We start from the raw sequence: 18,025 nt of genomic DNA, 5'->3' as shown, positions 1-18,025 counted from the left end.
TGGAATGTACATAAGAATGTACATAAGAATAAGGTAAGGAAAAGGAGAAGTTGGGGGCTTTAATGAATAATTGACAGAAGTTCTCTACTATGTGTATCAACTTGATGATATGCCCAATACCTATAGTATAAAACAAAAAGAATACTTTTTCAACACAAGTATCCTCTTAAGGAGTCTGTGGTTTCCAATGCTAGGTAAAAATTAGTATTCATTTCTTTCAGAACAGACAATATTCTGAAATTTTCAGGTTTTTACAGAGCACACACTTTTTATATGTATCACAAACCACCAAATAACAAATGAAACAAAAAACTAGCTTTTTACAACTGTGAGGGACCAAAAATAACAAGTTTAAACAAGCAATGTTAAGCAAAAACATTTTCTCATTATCTGAGGCATATTTGTCTCCATCTGTAATTTCCTATTCAAATAATACCTTGATAAATATGTAAAGCTTAGTTGGCCAGTTATCAACATTTGCTGTCTGTCTCTGTGAGCAAATTATACCCTAGATCGAGAGACCCAGATGGTCAAAACAGCTAAGACCAAAAAGTAAAACACAAGAGAGACACTGCTTCAAAAGATAAGACAATAGAATTACTGAGTACACTGTCTGGGCCCAAATATTTGCAAATATATGCATCTTATTAATTTGTCTTCCATTCTCCAATGAGTTTGAAGAAATAAAGAATGTTAACTCAAGCATTTTAATATCAAAGAATGTAATGACATAATCTTATATTCTACATATTCATTTTTATATAGTCATATCCAAATGTGACTAAAGACTTGGTTAATATGCAAGAGTAAATTGCATTACGATGCTTCCACAAATGGGGAAAAATTCACATTTCAATTAATACAAATATATCCCAGCCAACTACAATGTGACAGAGTATGCAATAAGTCCTATAAATAAATAAATAAAAACAAATAAATCCTACATATCCACCAAAATTTCAATGCTAAATGACAAAGCTGACTGCCCTTGATTTGGACTGAGATAAATTTTATTAGATTTACCAAATGAGATAGAAATTCCTTTCACTGGTCTGTGATAGGAAGTCAAATAGTAATGGCTGAGGGAACCGACTATATTGTAATTAGAATGGTTTGTAGAACAACTTAAGTTAGGACTGTAGGAACATAAACTAAAGAGGAGAACCTCAATCCAACAAGGCCACATACTTGCTGAACTGGACTAATGTTTGATTAAATCGATAGATCACTTAATATGGCCAAGTGACAAAGCAGATTCTCCATAAATTCTGACACTCGAACCACTTAAGTTTTTCTTTTTTTTGAAATGTCTTAAAGTTGTACTGAAGTACAGTTGATTTATGATGTTGTGATAACTTCTTCTGTACTACAAAGTGATCCAGTTACACATGTACACATAATCATTCTTTTTCAGATCCTTTTCCCATGTAGATTATCATATAATATCGGGTAGAGTTCTCTGTGCTATACAGCAGGTTCCCATTGGCCAGTCATTCCATATACCACAGTGTGAATATGCCAATCCCAAACCCCCAGTCCATCCCTCCCATTCCCCCACCTGTCCCCTTTGGTAACCGTAAGTTTATTTTCAAAGTCTGTGAGTCTGTTTCTGTTCCGCAAGTGAGTTCATTTGTATCCTTTTTTTTAATATTCCACATATAAGTGATATCATATGATGTTTGTATTTCATTGTCTGACTTACTTCACTTCCATTTCTGAGAAGTAATATTCAAATTAGGAGGCATAAAAATAAAAGCTTTTTCAGCAAAATTTGTCTAGTAGTTTTATATCATATTTTAGAATAAAATACACAGACATATCAATCCCAATGTGATCTGGCCCCAGGCTACTTTCTAGCACTGATTACCTCTCTCTCACTGTACCTCACAGTCACTTTTACCAGACTAGCTGCCTTCTTGATAGTCTTGGGGTGCACCAGGAACATTCAGGGCAGTGGCTACTCTCTTTACCTAGAATGTTCTTCCTCTAGTTACCTTCATTCAGATCTGTGTTCAAATAGTACACCGCTGTATCTAATGCAGCACTATCTGTCACTGCCCTCTATCATCCTTTAAAAAAAAATAATAGCAATAACTGTACTCTACATTGTATTTCCATTTTCTCCATCTCATTCCACTAGAACGGCCAGAAACTTGCGTTGTTCACTGATGAATCTCCATTGCCAGGAATAGTGCCTGACATATATGCAGGTGCTCAGTAAATATCTGGCAAATCAATTAAAGAATGAAAATCCATTTTAAAATCTACAAATGTTGATTTGTATTATGGGTCAGATACTCTAGATATGCAGATGACCTACCATGGTCTCCACTCATAAGAAACTAAGTAGGAGGTAAGGACATAAATATGTAAACAAAGTGTGATATTGTGATAGTACAGAAAAATAATACATAGAATTATTTGGAGGGAATGGGCTCTTGCCCAGTCACAATGGACTACTAAAATCAGTTAGTCCATTGTCTTTAATTAGTAGACCTACTGATAACCTTAACCAAATGTATTCTCAGTAGTACAGACTTAATTTAAACCCAATTAAAAAGGAGAGAGTAAGATATAGAAAATAATTTTCACAGTTTTTTGAAGAACCGATTTACCAAATATCATTTTTGTTCTAAGAAACTAAAAGGTTAACATTAAAGAGTTTGCAATGTCACCTCAAGTGCTATTAATCTTTCCATATGAAAACATATATATCTTAATATTTTTAGACATGTAATCACTAAAAGTAAATCCCAGCATATGGCTATAAGCACAGGACATTCCTTACCTGAATTTCTAATATCATTCTGTCAATCTCATCTTGTTGGCTGTCTATTATCTAGAACATAGGAAATATATCGCTTTGAATCAAACTACTTTTTTCCATTGCTTTTCCAGAAGTATCAAATTTCAAGAAAACAAAGGAACAGGAAATTATAAATTTATTTTTTAAAAATCAAGGTGTGAATTTTTTTTTTTTTTACAAAAGCATTCATAGCAATTAACCATATGATTTGGACTACACATCTGTAAAACTGCAAATGTCTTCCTCTAGTTCTTGATACAACTTTACACAGTTTATTAAAATAAGTGCGAAATGTTTAATTAAGGAAGGAAAAAGATATCTTTTCTTTTTACCAAGAAGTAATATATAATTTCTTTAGTTTGGCTTTTATTTAAATTATTTACAGTTACTTAAATTGCTGTTTTCTTTCCAAATAAAAACAAACTAAAAATTCCATAAGCTAACAAATATTAGCAAAAAATATAAATCAAATAAAGCAATATACATTATATATCTACGCATGTATCCATACAGTATAGATTTCACTATCAGTCATTATCAAAGATAGGTACTAACCTTATTAGCATTCTCATTTTGTTCTCTTAGGTTATCATTTTCATTCTGAAGCTGTTTTGCATCTAACATAGGGAGGCGAATTCCATCTTCAAGGCATCTTTCCACTTTTTGCTGTAAACTGTTTTGAAAGATATAATGATATGAAGAAAATAAGCTCTAAGTGCTGATTTTGGGAGATAACTTGAACTTAACTCCCTTCTTAAGATCTATAATATTTTTAAAGCAAGCAATAATCAGGATCTAGAGACAATAGATGAATAAGTTTGAGTCCCTATATTTCAAACAAGTAAGAAATGTAATAGACGTTTGGTCTTCTTTTCAGAAATAGCAGCATGAGACCAGAGTCAAGAGTTGCTCAGTATGTGACAATTTAAGCCCCAGCGAAGTTCGTTATGACCCTAATCTGAGCTGTGAAATCTAAGCCTTGTTCTTTCCCTCTCCCCACAAAACAGAGTTCCTTGATTAAGATGATTGTGTAGGGAGCCTAACAATATGGATGCATGTCTTTTGCCCTTCGTTCTGGGCAAAAGTTTGTTTGTAAGAATAGTTGTTGCCTAAATCAGAATAATCACATTTCTCCTTCATTAATAAAGGCAACAACATATTAATTTCTTGACCTAATAGTTTCTCATGCTATGCTTGGCACAAAGCTGCATTTTAGAATAGGAAACAACAGGAAGCCCTTCTGGTACATTAAGAATAAAATATAGGGGAAACCTGGACAGCTGCATGCAAATCAGAAACTAGAACACACACTCACACCATGCACCAAAATAAACTCAAAATGGCTGAAAGACTTAAATATAAGACAAGGCACCATTAAACTCCTAGAAGAGAACAAAGGCAAAACATTCTCTGACATCAACCTTACAAATGTTTTCTCAGGTCAGTCTCCCAAAGCAACAGAAATAAAAGCAAAAATAAACCAATGGGACCTCATCAAACTGACAAGCTTTTGCACAGCAAAGGAAACCAAAAAGAAAACAAAAAGACAATTTACAAAATGGGAGAAAATAGTTTCAAACGATGCAACTGACAAGGGCTTAATCTCTAAAATATATAAACAACTTACACAACTCAACAGCAAAAAAGCCAACAAACCAATTAAAAAATGGGCAAAAGACCTGAATAGACATTTCTCCAAAAAAGATATATAGATGGCCAACAAGCACATGAAAAAATTCTCAACATCACTGATTATTAGAGAAATGCAAATCAAAAGTACCATGAGGTACCACCTCACACCAGTCAGAACGGCCATCACTAATAAATCCAAAAATAACAAATGCTGGAGGGGGTATGAAGAAAAGGGAACCCTTCTGCACTGTTGGTGGGAATATAAGCTAGTATAACCACTATGGAAAGCAGTTTGGAGGTACCTTGGAAAACTATACATAGAACTACCACATGACCTAGCAATCTCACTCTTGGGCACATATCCAGACAAAACTTGCCTTGAAAAAGACATATGCACCCGCCTGTTCACTGCAGCTCTATTCACAATAGCCAAGACATGGAAACAACCTAAATGTTCATCGACAGATGACTGGATCAGGAAGATGTGGTATATATACACAATGGAATACTACTTGGCCATAAAAAAGAACACAATAATGCCATTTGCAGCAACATGGATGGAACTAGAGACTTTCATACTGAGGGAAGTAAGTCAGAAAGAGAAAGACAAATACCATATGCTATCACTTATACCTGGAATCTAATATATGGCACAAATGAACCTTTCCACAGAAAAGAAAACCATGGATTTGGAGAACAGACTTGTGGTTGCCAAGAGGAAGGGGGAGGGAGTGGCATGGATTGGGAACTTGGGGTTAAAAGATGCAGACTATTGTCTTTGGAATGGATTAGCAATGAGATACTGCTGTGTAGCACTGGGAACTATATCTAGCCACTTGTGAAGGAGCATGATACTGTGAGAAAAAAGAATGTATACATGTATGTGTAACTGGGTCACCATGCTGTACAGTAGAAAATTGACAAAACACTGCAAACCAGCTATAAAAAAATCAATATATTAAAAAAAAGAATAAAATATAGGGGAGGTAGGTGTTAGCTTGAGAAAGGAAAAAGTATTGTTTGGGTTAAAAGAAACTATACCATTAACAATAATGACCCCAAACCAAAACATAACAGTTAGAAACCTAAGAATAGTTCTCCTTTAGCCTATAATCATACTCAAGAGTTGTAGAGTACTAAAAGAAATAAACTTCTTATAATGTGGATTTAGATATTTTTATTTTTCTTCTTTCAAGTATTATGGCTATTATGCTTTCTCTCTCCGCCGCCCCCCTGCCCCCACAGAAAAAGAAATGCTATATCTAGATTTTGGACAAAAATGAATAGTTCTAAATAGTACAATAAGGGCTTCAGATGTGTTCATAAATAATGGCACCAGAGAAGTTTTTATATATTATGAATGTACTGCAGTGCTTTGTAACATATTATTACTTGTCATAAAAGAATTTGCTTTTTCATCCTAAAAGTGAAAAATATGTTGTTTCTATCTCAGAATAAGTTTTTGTCCCAATTCAGTGTAAAGGTACTACTACTTCTATGTATAATATTCCAAGAAAAATAAATTACATTAAAACTATTAAGGTCTTTCATATTAAAAAAATGTCAGCTATATGGAGGGAAAAATGTACTGTCATGGGAAAATATCAAATAAAATATCAAATAAGTCTCTTTCATGTATACATTCTCATTTTATGTTATGAAGTATGTTCACTTAGAAAAGTAATAAATCTCTTGAATAGCAAAGGTACCAACTATTGCATTACCAGAATCCGATCCACATATTTTACTTAGATTTTCATTTCTAATATTAAAGTATTTCTTATATGACTTTTAAATCCCAAAAGTTCTTAAGTATTCACAGAGCAGAAAACTTAGGAATATTAAATTAAAAAGATAAATGTAATGATAAAATTTATAGTCATATAATATATCTGAAGTCCTTCTGGAGTTTAAGGAATATTACATCATATAGATGAGGAAACTGAAATAACACTCCGACCCCCCAAGTCAAGTGATACCATAGCCACATAAGCACTGAAGAATTTTAGAACTTCTTCAATCCTTGACATCTATTAGATATCAAGAGAAATTTCCTGGGATGATATCACCTCAGAGAATATCAAGATAAAGTTACGGAAAATGGATTCTGAAATGTACTACGCTACATCTTTCCAAATCAAGAATACGAGGCTCAATGTTCTCCAAAAGCCTAATAAAAGAGAAAATCTTAGTGAAAGAGATGATATAAAATCATATTAAATATGAAAAGCACACAATGGAACAAAACAAATATACAAATTATTTTCAGGTGTTCCTAGTTCTATTCACAAAACAATACGGCTTGAGTTTATGATCATAATGCCCTATAAAACAGAACAAATGCATTACCTCTTCCCATTCTGTCATAAGATGAAAGAAAGAGATATATGTTTGAATTAATGGAGGCCAGGAAGCTGTTTTGAAAATAGAGAAGAGGATATAAGATGTGGAGTAATAAAAAGAAATTAAAGATCAAGAAAGCAGAAAATAGGAGAAAAGTAAAGGTAGAGTCAAAGGTATGAATTTTTTTGGAGCTGAGATTAGAAGATGGAATTGTCCCAAAAATCTAAGGTTTTCTGCACTGAAATCTGAGGGAAAAAAGGAGACCAGGCACATTTAAGACTTTGAAAATGGTAGTAAAGCAATATTAACATGAAATTATCAGATGGAATTTGATTTTTAAAGTGAATTACACTGAGTTATATATAGATGATAAAAAAATAAAGAATGCATATTTCTTAAAGTCAGTTTTTTTGTTGTTTTGTTTTATTCTTTAGGATAGTTTTATCTCTTTATGGTTGATAATCTATTGAGGTTTTATGAAACAGAGTACCTGTAGATGCATATGTGGAACAGTTTTCTAGGTCTTTCAGGAATCCAATATTAATTTCTCCCGCTTAAAAACATTAGCAACATACACTAACAAATAATACTCAGTGCAATTCTAACTATATTTAATTAAAAGAGAAGAGTCCCATGAGGCAAGAATGTGAGTAAACATGGCAAGTGGCCATATCTGTTACTCCGCAGTAAGGTGAAATGGGAGCCACTTAGTTCACTCTGACAGAGGGCAGTCTGGTTGTCTCCCTTTTGTTACTTAGAATTACTTATTCTTTGACAAAGCAATTAGATAAAGGGTTTGTGTTAATATTTCCAGTTTTCAAGTGGCTTTTTTTTTTAAAACTATTCTCATCTAAAACCAAGAAAGTAAGTTGCATCAAACTATTAAATCACAACTGAGATAACCTGTTTCTTGAAAGTGTATCTTTAAGGTAAGAAAAATAATAGAGTAATATAACAATAATAAAATTATAAATTAATGTGTAATTATAAATTAATGTATTTTAAGTGAAACACTTTATGAAAAAACAAAGAATAATTTAAAAGTAACATAAAAAGAATTACTGAAGGTCTTCTTACCTCTGAACTGTAGTAACCAACTCCTTTTCCTTCTTTTTCTGGCATAGTAGCTGTGCCTCTTTTTCTTGACACCGTTTTTTGAAGTCTTCAAGTTCTTTTTCCGTCTCTATCAAAGTCTCTTGCAAACTCTTATTTTTTTCTTCTAGAAACTGCAGCTAAGGAGAAATTTTTCAAAAGTTCATAATACAAGGAATATTAAATGTGTTTCTACCAGAAATTGTTACTGAGTTCCCAAGAATTAATAGACTTATGGTTATAATCATACTATCTTCATTTCATGTAAAATATTTAACACTTTATCTCCTTTGTAAAGGGAGCTGGATGAATGGGATTATGGAGAAGAGGAGAAAAGGGATAGAAACTTCCAGAAGACAGAGAAAATGAATAACCTCAATTTGGGTGTATTTTTAAATTTTTATTTTTAAGAGTGGTGAAATATACCTAAATAAAATTTACCATCCTAACCATTTTTCAGTGTACAGCTCAGTAGAGTTAAGTACATTCACAGTGTTGTACAACTAGTGACCAGAACTTGTTTCATTTTGCAAAACAAACTCTCTACCCATTGACAACTCATCTACCTCTCCCCTCAATCCCTGGCAATTACCCTTTGACCTTCTGTCTCTATGATTTGACTCCTTTAGGTACCTCATACCTATTTTTCTTTATTTTCCTTTAATCTATCTTTGTGATAGGCTTATTTCACTTAGCACAATGTTCATCCATGTTGTAGCATGTGTCAGAATGTGCTTCCTCTTTAAGGCTGAAGTTTGTTCATCCATTCCTGCACTGACAGACCCTTGGGCTGCCTTCACCTTTTGGCTATTGTACATTATTCTGTTATGGACATGCACTGTGTACAGACACCTGTTTGAGACCTTGCTTTCACTTATTTTGAGTATACTCCCAGAAGTGGAACTGTTGGAGCATACGGTAATTCTATTTTTAATTTTTTTGAGAAACTGTCATATGGTTTTTAGCACTGGCTACACCATTTTACATTCCCGCCAACAGTGCACAGGGATTCTAATTTCTCCACACCATTATCAATGCTTGCTATTTTCTGTTTTTTAGATATTAGCCATCCTAATGTGTATAACGTGGTATGAACATATGTTTTAAAATCCTTTCTGTTCCTGCTCATACAAACTCCTGTGGGGTCTCCTTTAATTCTTTGTAAATTAAAATAAACAGAGAATGTGTTCAGGCCTAGGGTCCACTGAATAATGATACTTTGTGGATTAGTTCAATGATTCTCACCTGGGAGTGAGCACCCCTTACTCACCCCAGAAAACATCTGGGAATATCTGTAAACGTTTTGGTTTTAGGCAGGAAGGGAAGGAGCAGTGCTATTGGCATCTAGTAGGCAGAGGCTAAAATGCTGTTAAGTTCAAGTATCCTTTACTATATAGCGTAGAATCTCATAACAAAAAAATTATCTGCCCTGAAGTGTCAATAGTGATGAAATGGAAAATCCCATAATTACAAAGACTTTAAAGACTCAAGAGTAGGTTTAACGGATTTACAAATAAGGTTTCAAGAGGATAGGCCTCACAGGAGTTGGTAGAAAGACTGAATGATGTACTGTTAAGAGAAGAAAATGGTCGCAGAGAGAGGTCAGAGGAGTGAACAGAAGTCACAAAGTATAAGAAAGAATTTATGGAAATATTAAGAATGAGGAAAACAAAATAAATATCTGGAAAGATAGTCAAAAAAGGTCTTATTAAATATGTCTTGGTGGGAGTTCTCATTGTGGCTCAGCAGTAGCGAAACTAACTAGTATCCATGAGGATGCAGGTTTGATCCCTGGCCTTGCTCAGTGGGTGAAGGATCTGCTGCTGCTATGAACTGTGGTGTAGGTCATAGACACAGCCCATGTTGAGGCTGTGGCAAAGGCCAGCAGCTGCAGCTCCGATTTGACCCCTAGCCTGGGAACTTCCATATGCCACAGATGCAGCCCCAAACAAAACAAAACAAAACAAAACAAAAAAGCCTTGGTGGATCCCAGAGAATACTGGAAAAAGTCAGTATCCCAGGAACTCCAATGCCTGCATGTTTGTGTATGGGCGTGTGGTGTTACAGAACAGTATGAGAGATAGTTAATACACAGGTTCATTAGGAAGGGTACAGCATATTAATTAGGAACAAGAAAGATTTATTCATGGATGATCTTTCTTTGGATCATCTTTTGATCTTTCTTTGGATTAACTGTGGATGAACAAAGTTTCCAATTAAAGTTAATCCTAAAAATAGCTATTAAGCACATAGATTTAACTTATAATTAGCCAAATACATAACTAAAATTTTAATTATAAAAATTTATAAATGAATGAAAAATTATAAAAATGAAATGTCTAAAAAGAGTCAACTTTAAAAATACTACGTTTTCCTATTATTTAAAGATGAACATTTTATTTCATGTTACCTGTAGACTCTGACTCTGAACATCATCAAGAGTTGGAAGATCAGCCAGATACTTTTCCAAGGTCTCAATTCTTCTCTGTTTTTCTTTATTTTGTTCAGATTCCTTCTGACATTTCTTTTTCAGGCTACTTATATATCTGTCTCTGGTCTTAAGCTAAAGAAAAATATTACGAATCATTGGTGCTTTTGTGTCAAAAAATTAATATCAAAACCAACATCCTAATCTTAGGTATAGATGAATTCACCAACAGAATCAGAAATAGTTAAGATCACAACCAACTCAAGTACAATTTATCTTATTTCACAATTTTTTTTTTTTTTGGTCTTTTGTCCTTTTAAGGCCACACCCATGGCATATGGAGCTGGAGCCACCAGCCTACACCAGAGACACAGCAATGCCAGATCCGAGGAGAATAGTTATTGGTGTCTCATCTCAGTGTAGGCAACTAACTTAAGAAAAGCTTTACTCTTACTGAGAAAGACATAATGTAACAGTGGTATTTTTATCTCTCAAACAAACAAAAAGCCTGGATTTTTATAGTTAGCACAGGGTTTCCCAAAAGTTACTATAAACCTAAACACTTCAATATACATGCAACTTGGGGAGTTCTCTTGTGGTGCAGTGGGTTAAGGATCCAGTACTGCCACTGCAGCAGTTTGGGTTGCTGCTCTGGCATGGGTTCAATCCCCGCCCTGGGAATTTCCACATGCTGCATGAGTGGCAAAAAAAAAAAAAAGAAAAATAAATAAATATAACCTGGTATAATGCCTAGCATAGAGTAGACGGCATATTATTATGTGCTGAAGGAATGCCACAGACCTAATTCAACTTTATTAAAAATACCTACCTTTTCCTCCAGTTTCTTCTTCTCGTCACTGAACTGGCTTATTCTTTGTTTGAGAAACTGATTGAGCTGTAAAACCTCTTTTTCAGTAGATGCAAGCTTTTGCTCAAGTTCTTCTTGCTGGGAATGAGATGCTGACTGATCTGAAAATGGAGTCTGGAGTGAAGTGTTCTCATATTGTGGCTATTTGAAAAGAAAAAATACATAGATTAGACTTTAAAACATGGAAGGAAACTGAAAACATGGAAAGAAACTGAAAGCATGGAAAGAAACTGGAAATGAAGTAAACAAAGAGCACACACAGCCTTTGGTGACAGATAGGCCTTGGCATAAGTAAATCCCTGCTCTCCTGCTTCCTAGTTATATGACATGATTAAATCAAATTACTTAGCATTGCCAAGCAATGCAAAGTTCCTAGCACATAATAGAAGCTTAATAAAAGGCAGTAATTATTTGATTAAAAAGTATAATTAGACTGTAAAAAGTACACTATATAGAACTGAAAGTTCTAAGGAAATAAATAAAAATTTAAAAACTATTTCCTCACAGGTGATCATTTTTAGCTAATATTAAATTCAGTAAGTTTTAATAGAATGTTTCCCCTAAATATAAAGTAGGGCCCATGAAATCAGGAATTTTTTTCCTTCTTAGTTGTTCTTATATTCTTATGTTTGAGAATGGGGACTGGGACAAAATAAGTGCTCAAAAATAGCTGCTTAGGGAGTTCCCATCATGGTGCAGTGGAAACAAATCCGACTAGGAACCATGAGGTTGTGGGTTTGATCCCTGGCCTTGCTCAGTGGGTTGAGGATCCAGCATGCTGTGATCTGTGTAGGTCGCAGATGTGGCTTGGATCCTGCATTGCTGTGGCTCTGGCGTAGGTTGGCAGCTACAGCTCCGATTAGACCCCTAGCCTGGGAACCTCCATATGCTGAGGGTGTGGCCCCAAAAAGACAAAAGACAAAAAAAAAAAAAAAAAAAGCTGCTTAAAGAATAAATGTATTATTCTTTTCATGTGCAAGGCTTTGAAGGAAAGCCAGATAGGATCTTCCCTGTCTCCTTCCCCCTGCAGCATTACAACCTGGAAGGAGAGGGCAGGAAATATAAACATTTCCTCAAACAAATTAGAATTTGATAAGTTCTATAAGAGATACCAACCAATTCAATGTGAAAGTAAAGCAACAGATTATTTTTCCAATTACTAAGCACATATACTAAGCACTGTGTACTGGGAATTCAACAGTTAGTAAAAGAAAGTCCCACTGGTTTAACAAAGTGTCACACAAGAAAGATAACAAAACTGTCTAAGTGCTAAGATATCTGTATGTGTAATAGCTACAGAAGGGCTTTAATAAAAGTGAACCTGAACTAGGTCTTGAAAAACCTATACTTTTTCAAAAGGTAGAGACACAATTGAAAAATTATATAAACAGTGTGATGCTACCACAAAAACAGACATATAAGTCAATGGAACAGAAAAGAGTGCCCCCAAAGAACTCATACTTAGATGGTCAATTACTCTGCAAAAAAGGAGACAATATATAATAGGAAAAAATAGTTTCTTCAATAAAGTGTTGGGAAAATAGACGTCTATATGCAAAAGAGTCAGCCTGGAAACTTTCTTACACCATATACAAAAATAAACTCAGAATGGATTAAAGATTTAAACGTAAAACCTCAGACCATAAAACTTCTATAAGAAAACATAGGCAGTACCCTCTTTGACACAGGTCTGAGCAATATTTTTTTGGATTATGTCTCCTAAGGTAAGGGCAACAAAAGCAAAAATAAACAAATAAGATTAAATCAAACTAAAAGCTTTTACACAGCAAAGGAAGTTATCAACAAAACAAAAAGGCTGCCTGAATGGAAGATGATAACGATATAAAGGCAAATGATACATCTGATAGGGGTTAATCTACAAAATAAAGTATACAAAATATACAACTCAACATGAAAAAAAACAAGAAACAAACAAAAAAAATGGAGAGAGAATATGAATAGACATTTTTCTAAAGAGAATATACAGATGGACAAGAGGCATATAAAAAGATGTCTGACATCACTAATCACAGAAGAAATGCAAATCACAGTGAGATACTACCTAGCATCTATAAGATGGTTATCTTCAAAAAGACAACAAATAACAAGTACTGGCCAGGATACGGAAAAATGGAACCCTCATGTACTGTTGGTGGAATGTGAATGGGTGCAGCCACTGTGGAAAACAGTAGGACAGTTTCTCAAAAAATTAGAATCAGAACTACCATATGATCCAGTAATTCTACTCCTGGGTTTTTATCAGAAGAAAACAAATAATAATTTGAAAAGATACACACACACACAGCCATATGTTCACTGCAGCAGTTTTTGTAACAGCCAAGACATGAAAGCAACCTAAGTGCCCATTAATAGATGATTGTAAAAAGAAGTTGTATACAGATACATACACGCACAACAGAATATTACTCAGCTATAAAAAAGAACGAAATCTTGCCATGTGTGACAATATGGATGGACCTAAAGGGTATTTATGTGAAATAAAGTCAGACACAAAGACAAATACTATGTGATTTCACTTATATGCAAAATATAAAAACAAGGGAACAAACATGACAAAACTGAAAGAGTCAGAGATACAGAAAACAAGTAGGTGAGGGATATTAAGAGCTATAAACTTCCATTTACAAACTAAATGAGTCACAGAAATACAATCAATAATAATGTAATATTTTTGCATGGTGATGGTCATTTTGCAATGCATAGAAATAGCAAATCACTATGTTGTATTATACCAGGAACTAATAACACAGTCTTTGTGGGTCAATTATATTTCAAAAACAAACAAACTCACTCACTCACAGAAAAAGAGATCAGATTTAAGATTAACAAAGGCAGGGGATGGGGGCGGGGAAACTGGATAAAGATGGTCAAAAGATACAAACTTCCTGTTATAAGTAAGTAGTAGGAATGTAACATATGACACGTTAAATATAATTAACACCTCTGTATGTTACATATGAAAATTATTAAAACAGTAAATTCTAGGAGTCCTCATGCAAGGGAAAAGTATATTTTAATTCTTTTATTTTATATCTATATGAGATTATGGATGTTCACTAAACTTACTGGTACAATCATTTTATGAGGTATGTAGGTCAAGTCATTATGCTGTACACCTTAAACTTAGATAGTTCTGTATGTCATTATATCTCAATAAAACTGCAAGTAAATAAAACACTTTAATTATACAAATAGCATTTTTAAGGAACAGGGTATTTCAAAGATGAAAGATTCAGGTGCTGCCTTTTAGAAACTCAAATTCTAGAGTTCCCACTGTAGTGCAGCAGAAACAAATCTGACTAGTACCATGAGATTGTGGGTTTGATCCCTGGCCTTGCTCAGTGGGTTAAGGATCTGGTGTTGCTGTGAACTGTGGTGAAGGTCATAGATGCAGCTTGGATCTGATGTTGCTGTGGCTATAGTGTAGGCCAGCAGCAATAGCTAACTGGACTCCGAGCTTGGGAACCTCTATGTGCTGAGGGTGCGGCCCTAAAAAGCAGAAAAAAAAAAAAAAAAGATAAAAAATAAAATTTGGAAACTCAAATTCTAATCAGAGACATAAGAGAAACCCTTAGATAATTATACACACACACACACACACCACACAGTACAGTACAGTAGGGCAGTACAAAGTGTTAGATGGTGGGAAGATAAATGAAGAGGGAACTGAGAGAATGAGGGGAAAGGCTTTACTAGGGAGATGGCTTTTGGGATAGACTTTGAAAATAAGGAGGATTCTGGCAGGAATGGAGAAAGGAAGAAAATATTCCAGAGAGAATATACTTAAGAAGGCAAAAGATGGAATAAAGGCAGAGAATACCCATGGTTTGTTTAAAGTACAGATTACAAGATAGGGGAATATAAGGGAAAATTAAAACATCTAAGTGAGATGAGACCATACTTTAGAATCATAAGGTTCAGAGTTCAACCTTAATTCAAAGGAAATGAAAATCCAGTGATAGTTTAAGAACAACATGATTTAAGAAGACTGTGAACTTTGTTTTGTAAATTTCGATATCCCCTAGCATTTAACCTAGTGTGTAGACTCTAAATTAAAGGGGAAAGAAAAAAGGAAAGAGAAAAAAAAGGATGGGAGAGTGCTACAAGAGTACTTTGTTCTTCTTACCAAGGCCTGCCTTTGGGAGAAACTATTTTACCAGAGACTAGCCTACCTAAAAGGGAACTAACATATCTAGAGGGAAAACACTTCAAACCAGCTCCCTCTAGCCTTCCACATGGGGACAGGGTAAATATCCAACTCAGCTACCTCTAGCCTCCCATCCTATCTAAAGATGAGAAAGAAAAATACTGAGAAGCACTGGTGAAGTTCAGTCCAAGAGTACAGGCTCATGAAAAGACTAAGGCTATTCAAAGGACTACAGAATGCACGCCCCCAATCGAAGACCTTGTCATTCATTACATTCCTAAGGGCCTATGTACTACATTTCCTCTTACCAGTATATCTGTAAAGACTGAACAAACATCAAAACCAGAATCAGATAATATGTCACAGATGTTGGAATTATCAGGTAAGAAATTTTTTAAAACTATGATTAATATGCTAAGGGCTTTGCTGCTAAAGTAGACAACATGCAAGAACAGATGAATATAATAACACAGACGGAAATTCTAAAAAAGAATATTAAAGAAATTCTAGAGGAGTTCCTGTCATGGTTCAGTGGTTAACGAGCCCGACTAGTATCCATGAAGATGCAGGTTTGATCCCTGGCCTCACTCAGTGGGTTAAGGATCTGGCATTGCCATGATCTGTGGTGTAGTTCACAGACGTGGATCAGATATCGCATTGCAGTCCCTGTGGCATAGCTTGGTGGCTACAGCTCTAATTTGACCCCTAGCCTGGGAACCTCCATATGCCATGGGTTCAGCCCTCAAAAGGCAAAAAAAAAAAAAAAAAAAAATTAGAGATCAAAAACAATGTAACAGAAATGAAGATGTGGTTTTATCCATAGACTGGACATGGCTCAGGAAACAATCTCTGAGCTTGAGGATATCATAACAGAAACTTCCAAGAACTGAAGAGTAAAGAGAAAAAAGAAAACGGAAAAAAATAGAAGAGAATATCCAAGAGCTGTGAGATAACTACAAAAGGCCGTAGCATACATGTTATGGAATACCATGAGGAAAAGAAAACAGTAATATTTAAAACAATATGGTTGAGATTTCCCCAAATTTTCAGACACCACACCCCAGATCCAGGAATCTCAGAGAACACCAAGCAAAATAAATGCCCAAAACTAAACTTAGGCATATCACTTTAAAATTTTTGAAAATCAAAGATTAAAAAAATCTTGAAAGAAACTAGAGGAAAAAAATACCTTGCTATGGGCAGGAAAATATAAAAGTTTTATCTAACTTCTCAGAAATCATGCAAACAAGAGAGTGGAGGGAAATATTTCAAGTGTTGAGGAAAATCCCCATCAACCTAGATCTCTGTAGTCTGAAACTATCTCTCAAAAAGTGAAACAGAAATAAAAACATTCTCAAAGATTGAGGGAAACTGCTGCCAAAAGACTCAAGGTCTTGCAAGAAATGTTAATGAAGTTCTTCAGAGAGAAGAGAAATGATATAGGTCAGGAACTTGGATCTACATATAGGAAGTAAAAAGCATCAGAGAATGTATAAGTGAACATAAAATTAAAGCTTTTACATTTCTAAATGGATCTAACAGTTAAATCAATTGATCCATTGATTTAACAGTTGTTCAAAATAATAACGTATTCATACAAGTGTGCCAATGCAGGCACTTATGTATAACTGAAACAAATGATGGCTAGTGATAAAAGCAAGTGGACCTGGATTGGTTGTAAGCATATATTAAAGGAAGTTTAATCTATATGATAGAAAAAAGAAGAGAAAATGGAATCATATAAAATACTCAATTAAAATCACAAATGAGAGAAAAGTTCTGGATGACAAAAATGGGAACAAAAAGAACAAGGACAACAAAACAATAACAAACATCATCAGTGCTTTTTTCTGTTTTTCTTTTCTAACATGGTTGATATTAGTCCAACTATGTCAATAATCACATTAAATGTGAATGGTCTAAATACAACAACTGAAAGAGACAGTCACAGGTGGATACAGAAACAATAGCTATATGTGACTGTAAGAAATCTACTTTAAATATAAAAACATTTCCAGATTAAAAGAAAAAGGATGGAAAAGAGACATCATGCTAACACTAATAAAAACTGGAGTAGCTATACTAATTTCAACTTTAGTGTAAGAAACATTTTCAGGAATCAAGAGGAGCATGACATAACAATAAGAGTTAGTACTCCAAGAAAACATAACAATTCTTAATGTGTGCATGCCTAACAGAGAGCATCAAAATATGTGAAGCAAAAACTGACCAAACTGCATGGAGAAATAGATAAATTTACTATAAAGTTGGAGACTTTATAACAACCCTCTATCAGAAATGGACAAACTCATCAAGCAGAAAATAAGGACAAAGTTCAGCACCATCAATCAACTGAATATAATTGACATCTATAGACTACTTTATCCAATGACAACAGATTACATATTCTTTTCAAGATCACAGGGAACACTTACCAGACAGACCACACTCTGGGTCATAAAACACACTTTAAACTTAAGAGAAGAGATACTATACAATGTATATTCTCAGCTCATAATGGAATTAAACTATAGTTCATTAGAAAGGTAGCCAGAAAATACCAAAGTGCATGGAGATTAAACAACACACTTCTAAATAATACTTGGTCAAAGAAGAAATCTCAAGACAGTTTTTTAAACATTTTGAACTAAATGACAATGAGACTACAACCTATTAAAGCAATGGGAT

General features: G+C 34.3%; 1 protein-coding gene across 1 annotated transcript in view; it reads right to left on the bottom strand.

Annotated features, from left to right (window-relative positions):
- CEP85L (centrosomal protein 85 like) overlaps positions 1–18,025 on the bottom strand; it is a 172,206-nt gene that overhangs the window by 27,132 nt on the left and 127,049 nt on the right. Inside the window, 5 exon segments of the mRNA XM_003121248.5 lie at positions 2,789–2,839; positions 3,362–3,479; positions 7,859–8,013; positions 10,284–10,436; positions 11,131–11,310. Coding sequence (XP_003121296.3) covers positions 2,789–2,839; positions 3,362–3,479; positions 7,859–8,013; positions 10,284–10,436; positions 11,131–11,310 — 657 coding nt within the window.

This window comes from Sus scrofa, chromosome 1 (genome assembly GCF_000003025.6).
Source record: "Sus scrofa isolate TJ Tabasco breed Duroc chromosome 1, Sscrofa11.1, whole genome shotgun sequence".
Lineage (NCBI taxonomy): Eukaryota > Metazoa > Chordata > Mammalia > Artiodactyla > Suidae > Sus > Sus scrofa.
Note: the sequence above shows the minus strand (reverse complement) of the source record. Positions and strands in the feature narration are given on the sequence as shown.